Here is a 12,182-nt window from a genome sequence, read left to right as displayed (position 1 = left end):
TTCTTTAAAAATAAAATTTGGTAACAACTACAAACATTAGGAGTTGAAATAACAACTAACTAGTTTTAATGCACACGATGTGTGCGAAAGAAAATTATTTCTTTTAGGGGACGTAGAAAATTAAATTAATTGTTAATTACATATAATAAATTAGAAATTTTTGAATTGTTGACTGTTTTCTTCTTGTAATGCTTTTTTTATAATCTTTTATTTTCTTTTTTAATTAATAGATAGTTTCTTTTTCTATTTTTATTTTTATTTTTATTTTTATTTTTTAAGTAAAGTAAATAGTTACTTTTTTTTCTCTATTCTTTTGTATCCTACCGTTTTTGCGGAATCGATGAACTGTACATAACTGAAAAATTGAAAAAAAAATCATGAAAAAAGATTCTTTTAACTCAGTATCTCAATTCAGAGTCGGAGTTGGACTTTCGGTATTGGCTAACTACTGCGGTTGTCAAATCTCCACAATCCCACCTCACTTGCACAGCCTTTTCCGCCTTATTCTCCACTTTTCCTAACCTCATCTCCTCTTTCACCACCCTTTACTTTCACCTCTGCAAAAACCCCCTTTCTTTCTTTCACCAAAAAGTCCCACCTTTTCTTTTAAAAAACCTCAATTCCCCCAAAAGTCTCCTTCGGCACAAATACACTATAAATCAACAGCATACTAAACTAAAAAGAATTCATCTTCAACCATTACACACTTTCCTTGGAATTTCACTCCGTAATCCCATATAAATTTACAATCACACCAACTTATTTATCATAAAAACCATATCTTATAGTAATATTTGCAACTGGGTTATTTTTATTTCCCCCCGCTATTTTGGTGGGTGGTAACTGGTATGATATATATTAATGGTAAGTTTGTCATCAATTCCGCGTATATTTGCCGTGTCGATTTTCTCCCCTTCTCTTCGAGTACACTACTATCCCTGCACTTGTCTTTTTGTCGACTTCAGTCATTTTCAGATCTAAATTCTGACTCCTGTCACACACACACTAATTTCTCTCTCCTCTCAACTTGTTGGCGGTTAATTACATCACATTATCTTCTAAATTTGTGAGCTTTGTATTTTTCTATTTTTTGTGGGTTCTTTATTTTACCAATGAATTTTAATCTATATTTGTTTTCTGGGTTTTACACAGGTCTGAGTTAATTGGGTTAATCGATCTTGCAAATTTTATTTTTTTGGGTGATTTAGTATATGACCCATAATCTAAAATTTCATTATATGATTTGGAGAAAGAGAAAGATTTGTGGATTTTTTTGAGAAACTAAGGGGTTGTTTGGTGAAAGTGGCAAAAATGGCGTTGAAAGAAGCTAGAAGACAGAATCAACAACATGATCTTATACCACTTGCTGCTTTAATTAGTAGAGAAATGAAGAATGAGAAGATGGAGAAACCAAGTGTGTGTTATGGTTATGCTGCACAATCTAAGAAAGGGGAAGATTACTACTTGGTTAAGACTGATTGTCAAAGAGTTCCGGGCAATTCTTCTTCAACTTTTTCAGTATTTGCTGTATGTAATCATTATTCTTCTTTACTTCTGTTGTTTTTTTTCTTTTCAATTTGGGCATTTTTAAATACTTCTTTTTGTTGATATAGTATTGATATTTACCTGTTCTTAGAACTGCATTAGTTATGGCTAAATTTTTCTGATTTATGCTCATCAAATTGGAAAAGTAGAATGATGTTGGATGACCATTTCAAAGTCTAATTCTCTGGTGATTTTGTTGCGTATTAACTAATCTCAGGATTAAATTTAGTGGGGAATTATTATAATCTCATGTATTGACCAATTCAGATCTATATGTTTCTACTTGATGGTTTTCTCAGTTTTTGTCTTATCAGCCTCAATCACATGTTATGTCGTTGTCTTGTATAAATCTGCATATTGAATAAAGAGTTGCATGCAGAATCAAGTTGGTCTGAATTTATGCTGTTATAGGATATGCTTATATTTTTCATCCTACTTTGAATATTGTGGATCATGGCATGCGTAGCTAGTAATTTTTTTCTCTATATCTTACTGTTTTTGCGGATTTCCAGATTTTTGATGGGCATAATGGAAATGCTGCTGCAATATACACAAGGGAAAACTTATTAAATCATGTTTTAGCTGCATTGCCTCGGGGGCTTGGTCGTGATGAATGGCTTCATGCCTTACCTCGGGCACTAGTTGCTGGATTTGTCAAAACTGACAAGGAGTTCCAGCATAGAGGTAGTTATGCTTCTCTTTTTAAAAAAAAATAAAAAAAACTTTAGGGGCAATATTAATTTGTGGATGCTTCATTATGGGGCCCTAAATGATCTTATCTGCACTTTGTAATTAGGGGAAACTTCAGGAACCACAGCCACATTTGTAATTGTAGACAGATGGACAGTTACTGTTGCATGTGTTGGTGATTCCCGTTGTGTATTAGATGTCCAGGGAGGCACTGTTTCAGATTTGACTGTTGACCATCGGCTGGAAGATAACGTGGAAGAGTGCGTTTTGATCCTTCAACCCTGTCTTATGTATTCTTTTTTATTTTTCTTCCCTAGCTTATCTATCTCTTCTAGTCTTTTGCTTAGCATCATGCATAATATGGATGCGCTTTTACTTGTAGGAGGCAGCGTGTGAAAGCTAGTGGTGGTGAAGTTGGGAGGCTTAGCATTGTAGGAGGTGTAGAGGTATCCAGCTGTCAGCAGTTTCATTTGATATCATGTCTGCACTTCCTTTAGTTGTCTTCCTTTAATCAAGTACATTGTATGTTGTGGTTGTCTTAACACATACACTTAACTTGTACAGATTGGGCCTCTCCGTTGTTGGCCAGGGGGTTTGTGCCTTTCTAGGTCAATTGGAGATGTCGACGTGGGAGAATTTATAGTTCCAATTCCTTATGTGAAACAAGTGAAGGTATTTCCGCATCTTTTAATTGCAACAAAGACAGCTCTTTTTGGACAGCGTAGTAGTCATTATATAGTTCTCGTTTTGCATTTTGGTTATCTTCTTCTATTCAGTTTCGTTTTCCGTAGCTGATGTTGCTTCACTTCAATTTATCTTTCATGAAAGCTATCAAATGTTGGTGGGAGACTCATAATTGCATCAGATGGCGTTTGGGATGCACTGTCATCAGAATTGGCTGCAAAATCATGTCGTGGTTTGCCAGCTGAGCTTGCTGCTAGACAAGTTGTGAAGGTAATGCTTATTTTCTGATGTGCTTCATATACTTTTCAGTTACTCAAGAAGCATATGCATGATTACAATCTGTGACCTTACGGATATCATGACTACTGAAGAATGGGAGCTGGCGATCCTAAATATCATCTGAGATCATTGCTATTTACCCATTCATTTATGTGTGTTTTTCCATGTTGGTCAGGAAACTTTAAGGACAAGGGGGCTCAAGGATGACACAACATGCGTAGTTGTTGACATAATCCCACCTGAAAATCATGTGCCACAATTGCCACCTCCTAAGAAACAGAGCAAGCTCAAAGCTTTATTTTCGTGGAAGAAACTTCGTGACTCAAACAAATCGTCCAAAAAATTATCACCTATAAGTATAGTGGAAGAGTTATTTGAAGAAGGATCAGCTATGCTTGCAGAAAGGTCAGTATCATCTTTGGTCTTTTTATTATAAATGATCCGATTTCAGGTGTCATTTTCTCACCTACTAGTTTTCATTGCTATTCAGAAGCCTTTTGATATCTTTAATGGTACTACTAAGGTAAATCGTAAGCAGTACTTCTAGAATAAGGTTTTACTTCTTGGGTGAGGATGGACAACATAGTCTCCTATCATGATGTACACATACATGGTTTGCATTTACGCTAGCATTGAGCATCCCAAATTGTTTTATGAATGAACCTAAAGAGTTGAGAATAGTTCACTGGAAGCTGATCGTGGAGATTCCTAGCTATATAGGCCACTAAATACACTTTGTTTGGATAAGAGGAGTTGAAAAGAAAGGGAGGGAAGGGAAAGGAAAGGAAGGGAAACTAGTTCCCTTGTCTGGATAAGAGGTTGGGCAAGGATGGGAGGGAGAGGAATGAATCCATTTTCCCTCCCTTTTTAATGAAGACCATCCCTTTAAAATTGGAGAGATTTGGAGAGTAAATGAAACTCCACCTTTCACCACCTTATCTTTTCCCTCTCCGTCCTATTTCCCTTCCCTTCCTTTCCAATCTATGTTGTTTAGAACAAAGTGATAGTGTCTTACATTTTTTTGTCGTTGTTGTTAGGCTATTATATGTCCTAAGTTGGTGTTAGGTGAAGTTGTTTTCCTGATCTCTATTATATAAGGGAAGGGGGGAGGAAGATGGTTTCCTTATTTGGAAGTACTAAATTACCCTTAATTTGATCTAATGGAATGAAACAAATTACAAAAGAAAACAAATTAAGAATCATTTCTTATTTGAACTTGTTATTCAAAACAAGTTAAAAATGGTAATGTCAAATATTTCAATAGAAAATTAAAACTATCTCGACCTTTTTTTAATAAGAGAATATGGTATACATGACATCTACATGAAAAGTCTAAAACACTCACTATTTTTGATACTCTTTAATTCAATCACAAAAAATTAATATTAAAAATCACTCACAACCTTTATTAGTTTTTTATATTGGCAAATCTATATATCTAAATTCATCTAACTATTAATCTTTGACATTTTAAGTGTAATCATAGTTATAGTACGAATAGAGTATACATAATAATTTTGTCAAATGCATCCCTTTAAAGTGGTCATTTTGTTAATTGCAGCCTAAAAGGTGTGAATATAAGTTGGGTTTAAGCTGCAACTTAAAAGTGTTTGGTTTATCTGAGGTTGTAATTTGAAGAGATTGAAATCAAAGGGTTGCAATTAACAAATTGGTCACTTTAAAGGGTATTTTGCAAAAAAATCTATAATAAAATAACAAGTTTTGAAATTAACGCACGCATCGCGTGCATATTAGACTAGTGTTAATTAAGTAAGGTGGTGTGGTGCATTAGTTTTTGTATGTAGTATAAACTCTTGGTCTGGTGTATTTGTCGTTTTATTGACTTTATCTTCTCGTTAAATTCTTCTCCGTTATACACACACACACACACACACACACACATATATATATGGGAAAGATTACATGAGAATGCTTCTGACATGAGAATGCTTCTTACATGAGAAATGAGAATGAATCTTAACCACATGATTAGATTAAAGTTACAACACTTGTTTATTAGAGTTATACCCCCACTAAAAAAATTTTAGCCCATTTTTTTTTTCTTTTTGTTTTTTTTTTTCTAATATTTTTTTTTTTTTGGAGTTACATCACTTTTTCATTAGAATTATAGCACGTAAAATTCATTCTCATTTCTCATGTAAGTATGCATTCTCATATATATATATATATATTATATATATATATATATATAATATATATATATATATATATATATATATACACACACACACACACACACATATCTATTATATAAGGGAAGGGAGAGCTATGGTGTCCTCTATAAATTTAGTGAATATCCCATTAGTAAATAAATTGCTACCAAATAAAGGAAAATAAAGTCAAAATCAAATATAGCTTTTTAACTTAAATGTTGAAGGCAATCAAGTTGTAATTGAACCACAAAAAAAAAAAAAACATTGACTATAGGATTTAATACATTTATGCTGAAAAAAGTAAAAAGGAATATCAAATCAATCAAATATCTTATTAATCAATTCACAAACACAACCAAGTATTACATAACAACGGAAAATTCAATCAATTAACAAAGTAAAAATGATTTATTTAACACAAAAGTCTTTGTTAATACAACATAAGAAATCCTAAAAAAATTCACTTAACATTCTTTTGTAGTTCATCAAGTTTAATTTTGAAACCTTTAAGAAAGATTAAGTTTTAAAAAATTCATAAAAGAAGGGTTAAGTGATAGATGCTTAACCTACAAAATTTAGCAAAAAAAAAATCTAATAATGTTCAAAATTTCACTCCTATTTATGCCTAAAAAGGCTAGAATTTATATTTGAAAAAATAAAATAAAAATCAGGCAATCGTGCATAATGTGGTAGATGTATATATACTTATATACTTACTGTGTTTTTTAGTAGATGTATCATATTGATTGGGCACACTTGTCGATGCGCATCTTTGATCATGATTGACTTCAATTATATATTTTTAAAAACTATTAAAAAATATTATTTTAAAAATATAATTAAAATTATACATTTATCTTTATAAATTAGTAATTAAAGATGGTTAAATTTGATATCCAAATAGTATAAAATGTTAATATGATGCATCTATTAAGAACGGAGGAAGTATATATATACCGTTATGAAATTTTCATGTTGTATACCGATGCGTTCTAAACGATACACAAAATACCCTTATAAAAAATACCAAGTACTTCCTCCGTTTCATAATACTCGCTACACTTTCCATTATGGGAAGTTTCACATTACTTGCTACACTTCCTTTTTGGGCAATAAACTCTCTCTTTCTCTCTGCTCTCACATTAGTCCCTTTTCTTTTTACTCTCTACCTCTTTCTTCTCCAAAAACTGCCTAGAAGTCCGTGAATTGAGAAGTGTAGCGAGTAATATGAAACAGAGGAAGTAGTAGATTTTGGGACTTTCTTACCATGTGGGTATCGGGTAGAATTTTTTAGCCTTGTTGGTTGAATGGGGTTTTGGGTATAATCTTCAGAAATTGAAGGCTGAGTGGGATGCGGGGTAGGATTTTCTATTAATAAAGGTATTTTGTGTGATATTTAGAAAGTTTTGGGGTACAATGTAGAATTTTGTAAAAGATAGGGACTATGAAAATTTTGTAAATAGTCTAGCTTTTTTTTGAAATGTTGGGGAAAATTAATGGGAGCTAAGAGGGGAGGGATGGTACACAAAGTAATGATATTCCATAGCCTTGATACACAAAATAATGCATGCATCTCTCTCTCTCCTTTCTCTCTTTGCAAGCCATCTGAATTCGAGGAGCCTTTGATTTACTCAGTTTTCTATTTTCTCTCGAGAGCACAAACTTTATATTATATAATTCTTCTAATACGTCACTATAATTTTGAGATCTAGGGTTCTTAATTTAAACCCTAGCTGTGGAATAACTTACCATTGTAAAGTAAAGGAAAAATTGTTCGGTAGTAGTACCTTTTAAAAGACACTTTTTTGCTCAATATTACCTTTGAATTTTTTTTTTCCACCGAGAATTACCTTTTAAGATACTCCAAATTGCTGCGGGGTTGTAGTTGTACCTTAATTTGATTTTCGAGCTCAAAGATCCACTTTCCGATGTGGAATTTATATAACGATTTTTTTTGGGGTTTTTTTTATGTTGTCCTCCTGGCCTTTTCTCCCTCTTTTGACCAATTCGCCCTTCTGTTTTACCTTTGAATTACTCCTCCTCAACTACTTGACTCTATATGGATGGGAATACTGAATTGCATAAATTTGTTTAAGGTTACGTTCGAATCAATTTGGGAAGGCTAACCCTAGCTTCAAGTAAAACGATGAAGGACATAATTTATAAACAATTGAATTTTCATGAAGAATTAATGCCTGTGATTCCTTCGATGTTGTGAAAGTTGAGGATTTCTTTAATGGGAATCAGGGTATAGGATGTAGGAGCAGATGGGGAAGGCTTCTAATGGTGAGGAGAGAGAGAATGTGTAGTAGTTGAGGAGGAATGATTTGGAGGGAAAATGAAAAAGGAGAATAACTGAAATGGGTGTGGAAAGGGGAGACTGAAGAAAACGACAAAAATAGGGTTACATTAACGCTGGCTATTGGACTTCTATGACTCGGAAATCAAATTAAGTTACCACCCAACAATTGGAGCATCTGGAAAGGTACTTCCGAGCTAAAGTGACTTTTGAACGAATTTTTCTAATGTTACGTTTGGGAACATGAAATTGAATTTGAAATCTAGAATTGACCCAAATTCATTGTTTGGGATTTCAAAAGAATTTGGATTTGAATTTTGGTCAAATCCCTTAGAATTCCAAAAGGCAAAATGCTATTGGATTTCAAATGATAGCACATTAGGTATCATTTTGAATTCTATTCTTCTCAAGTTTCCTTTCTCTCACTCACTCTCTCCTCTCCTCCCTCTCCTATCTGATAATGCTGTTTGCACACACAAAAATTATGGCTTCTGTTCACTCTTTGTCATACTAGAATTTAATCTTGCGCGACACTACACCATTAATATATCTTGTTTATGCAATTGAATACTCATACTTCAGAATTTCTAGGGTTTCAACTTTTAAGCCACAATTACTTAGGTTAGATATAATTCATGGTGGCGACCAGGGGCGGATCCAGGATTTTGAATTTGGTGGGGCACCAAATTACAAAAGAAAAATCATACTCCCTCCGTCCCAAAATATAATTCCCATTTTCCTTTTTTCACGATAATTTATGCAAGTAGAATATAAGAGAGATAATAAAAATTTTGTGTTTATTTAAATAAATGTTGTATGGGAAAAGATGATTTTAGGAAAGAGAATGGAGAATAATTAGTGAAAGAGCATTAATTATAACATTTGGGTTGAATAAACAAAGGAAAAAACAAAATTCAAGAAGAAAATAAATGATGGGACACGGTTTTTCAAAACAAATTACGGAAAAACGTGAAACTAAATATGGAAATGAGAACTATATTTTGGGACACCCAAAATAGAAATGGGAACTATATTTTGGGACGGAGGGAGTAATATCATATTTTAAAACAATGCAACACTTTAATTTTCACAACCTTAATAAATAATATTAAGTATTCAATACTATCTCCATTTTTAGTATATTTAACATATTGACTTTCACATTCATCAAGAGATGCAACTTTTATTTCAATTTGTTACTAAAGTTTATAAGAAGCTGATATAAATTTATTTAATGCAAATAGAAATCAAAACAAAATTTTAAATAGTAAAATTCATTTTTAAGTATTTGTAAATAGATCTTGGTCATAATTAATATATTTGAATAATGTCGAAAGTCAAATTGTTGCATTTAATTGCAAATGAAAGAAAAAGTAATCGTTATATCACAAACAAAAAAAATGGTTAAACTTAGAGCTACAATTCACGAAGATGGATACTATTTAAAATATGAAATGAAGATTCGAAATGGCGAAGAAAAAAATGCTAAATAAAGAAGAGAAAGAGTAAGAAGTAAAAAAGAAAAAGAAAAAGAAAAAGAAAAAACAAAAGAAAAGAAAAGAAAAGAAAAGGTATCAAGCAAATAAGAAAGAAAAGAAAAAAAAGGAAATGAAAAAAGAAAAAGGAACAAATAAAAAAAACGAAAGGAAAAAATGCGTGTAGTAGGGGAGTCGAACCTGGGCCGCGCAACAACAAGTTACTAAAAGAACCACTGGACCAAGTTGCATAATATGTGTTTATTGCATGCGTTTTTAATTTTAAGCTATTGTAAAAATTCGCTTGACATTAAAAGTCAAAAGAATCCGATTTTTTTTGGTGGGGCACGTGCCACCCAGGACCCTTAATAGGTCCGCCCGCCCCTGGTGGCGACCAATCTTTAACGGCGGTGGTGGCGATAGTGGTTAATATGAGCTTAAGTGTAAGGCTTAAAATTCAAGGTTGCATGAAATCATTGACTCGTTTCGAGGCCACATCATGATTATCCAGCCTATTTGATCCCGAACAGTCGGCGGCGACTATGAGGTGGTGGCAGCTTCCAATTGGAAGCAGCGAAAACAAAGAGCTTATTGACAGCTAGGGTTAGGGTTTCTTGATTTTTGGGGAAATCTTTAAAGAAAAATTGGATTTATGGATACCAGTGAGTTAAAATGTAAGTACAATTCCATGATTTCCCAAACATTATCCTAGGATTTCAAATTGTAGAATTGAAATCTTTATATTTGCCAAACACTAAAGGGGCGTTTGGTTAGGGGTTAAAGAAAGGGTAAGGCAAAAGATGACTTAAATGTTGTTTTGTTGGGGGGTTTTGCTTTTCCCTTTCCGCCCTCTATTACCCCAAACCCCTCTATATTGATTCCCCAAACCTCCCCTCCACTTAGAAACACGGGTAAGAGAAACCCCCTTTGGCAACCTATCTCACTCCCACAACTACCCCACAACCACCACCTCCACCCACAATCTCCAATAAACCACCCACAACCTCCCGGAAACCACCACCAACCTCTCGGCAACCACTAAAAGCTCCCCGAAACTGTCGCAGAAGATACGAAGAAACGGCAGCAGCAGCGCCAGTTAGCCAGCGGCAACCAGGGAGGCGGCGCCCATAGGAAGATGAGAGAGAAATATCGGGGACAAGAAAGCTATGGGATATCACCCGACAGGAGGAGGAAGAAAGGGGGCAGCCAGCTGGAAAAGGGGGGGGGTGTGTGGAAGGAGGAAGAGAGGTGGAAGAATAAAACCCTACCCAAACAATATTTTTTTCTTCTAAGGGTTTTGCTTTCCTTTCCTCTTATTCTTTCTTGATTCCATTCCCTTTACCCCATGGGAACCAAATGCCTCCTAATAGAATTTAGATTCTAGAATTTCAAATTCAAGATATTGAAAAGAAATCTCAGTTTTCAGACACTACCTAAATTCTATTGGTTTGATTGTTAAGGTCAGAAGGATATGAAGATCGGTCCTTCGGTTTGGCAGGGTGTTAAGAGTCCAAGCTTCCCAGCTCATGAACGCCTCACGTTTTTGGCCCTGCAACCCGGTTCTTAATCAGTGGGTTGATCCGGTATCACTAGGGAAGAGCAAGTCGTAATTCATGTTTTAGTGAGCTCTAACGCTCTTAGCCTCATATGATGCCATGTTTTTTCTTCTGATTGCATTGTCATTGTTCTCCTATTGGTTGAGATTTGTTCTTGTGAACATAGTAGCAAAATAATCTACTCTTGAGTACATTCATGTATTTTGGCTTGTGTAGCATGTAGTCTACTCTTGAGTACATTCATAGTTTCACTCTTCAGTCATTCAGTGTCACTTGTTTCCACTGTCTTCAGTTTCTTGTTGCAAATGTATCAGATATGATCTAAAAGTATATCATGGCTTTCAGATTAGGAACTGATGAATACTCTGCTCAATCTACTACGCCTGGTCTTTTCATCTGTGATGAATGCCATGTTGACCTTGCTGCAATTGAAGGTATCTCAGTCCATGCTGGTCCCATTTTCTCCACCAGCTCAAAGCCCCTCTGCGCTGATTGTCGAACCAAGAAAGATACAATGGAAGGAAAACGCCCTAGCGGTCTCAAGCTTGCTTAATCCCTATTTATCCCATTTACCACTTGTTTTACCTACCATTCAATTCTTTTAATTCTTAATTTATTTATTTGGTAGGCGATTCTTTAGTAGTTCTATTAGGTAGTTTCAACTAGTGCACCTAGTATATATGTAATCCTAAGATATAATTGATTATGTAGTCATGGTCTAGAAATATTCAAGATGAGATTTGAGGCTGAACTTTTATGTTCAGGCGAGCGAAAGCTTGGGGCATTCATTCTTCATGTACAGAGACTTACTAAGCCAGAAGTGCTAATTTGCATTTATCAATATAAATTTTATATCTATTCAATGTTGAAGACATTGGTGATTTTTTGAAGGGCTGCTAATGTTTTCTGCAACTAATAGAACAACTAACTATATCTTATGTAATATGATCACATGGACGCGTGGAGCTTTGTTGTTCATTTAGTTTGATGGTACATCGGTAATTAATCAAGCTAAGGGCATTTTGGTATCCAAAAAAATGTATATTAAGTTGCTTTTTTTTGGCAATAAATAAAAACAAGAAAAAGAATAAGTTAACCCATGAATTTTGGCGAGTGACAACAAGTTATTTCATGGGTCGACGCATTAAATAGAACATATTCTACAAGACACCACACTATTAAGAGAGGGAGTCAAGTCTAAGGGAATTGATCCTACTAACTTGAGCTTACAACTAGGGGAATACGAAAACTTTGAAGCTGCATACTAAAAACATATCAACCTTGGTTTTCCTGGATACAAATCTTTTAGTGATCTCGAACTAATCCTTAGTGCTCTCGTCCTTGCTTTCCTAGATGTTTTCCTCTTTGCAGACATGATTGGGATCATTGATAATACATGAACCTTGCTCGTTACTTCCATAGGCTCTTTTGCATAACCTACCTTATGCTGAGTTGCTTCATAAACATGTAACTTCTTGCA

The 12,182-nt window shown here is 34.3% G+C and overlaps 1 protein-coding gene across 3 annotated transcripts; it reads left to right on the top strand.

Moving 5' to 3' along the window:
* Window positions 1-535: 535 nt before the first annotated feature.
* On the top strand, window positions 536-11,572 carry LOC104896573 (probable protein phosphatase 2C 15). Of its 3 annotated transcripts, none has more exons than XM_010683339.4 (9): window positions 536-864; window positions 1,153-1,527; window positions 2,058-2,229; window positions 2,342-2,495; window positions 2,618-2,681; window positions 2,800-2,907; window positions 3,064-3,189; window positions 3,374-3,603; window positions 11,048-11,572. In XM_010683339.4, exons 2-9 carry the CDS (start codon window positions 1,312-1,314, stop codon window positions 11,253-11,255), a joined length of 1,278 nt encoding a protein of 425 aa, XP_010681641.2. In that variant the 5' UTR covers window positions 536-864; window positions 1,153-1,311; the 3' UTR covers window positions 11,256-11,572. The 3 variants fall into 3 exon arrangements, with proteins under 3 accessions (XP_010681641.2, XP_048502382.1, XP_048502381.1); XM_048646424.2 differs by lacking the exon at window positions 536-864 and adding an exon at window positions 884-1,066; XM_048646425.2 differs by lacking the exons at window positions 536-864; window positions 11,048-11,572 and adding an exon at window positions 10,607-10,800 and having other exon boundaries at window positions 880-1,527.
* Window positions 11,573-12,182: the final 610 nt, after the last annotated feature.

The sequence above is a fragment of the Beta vulgaris genome, chromosome 6 (assembly GCF_026745355.1).
Source record: "Beta vulgaris subsp. vulgaris cultivar EL10 chromosome 6, EL10.2, whole genome shotgun sequence".
Lineage (NCBI taxonomy): Eukaryota > Viridiplantae > Streptophyta > Magnoliopsida > Caryophyllales > Amaranthaceae > Beta > Beta vulgaris.
The sequence above is the reverse complement of the archived record's forward strand: the minus strand, read 5'-3'. Positions and strand labels throughout refer to the sequence as shown.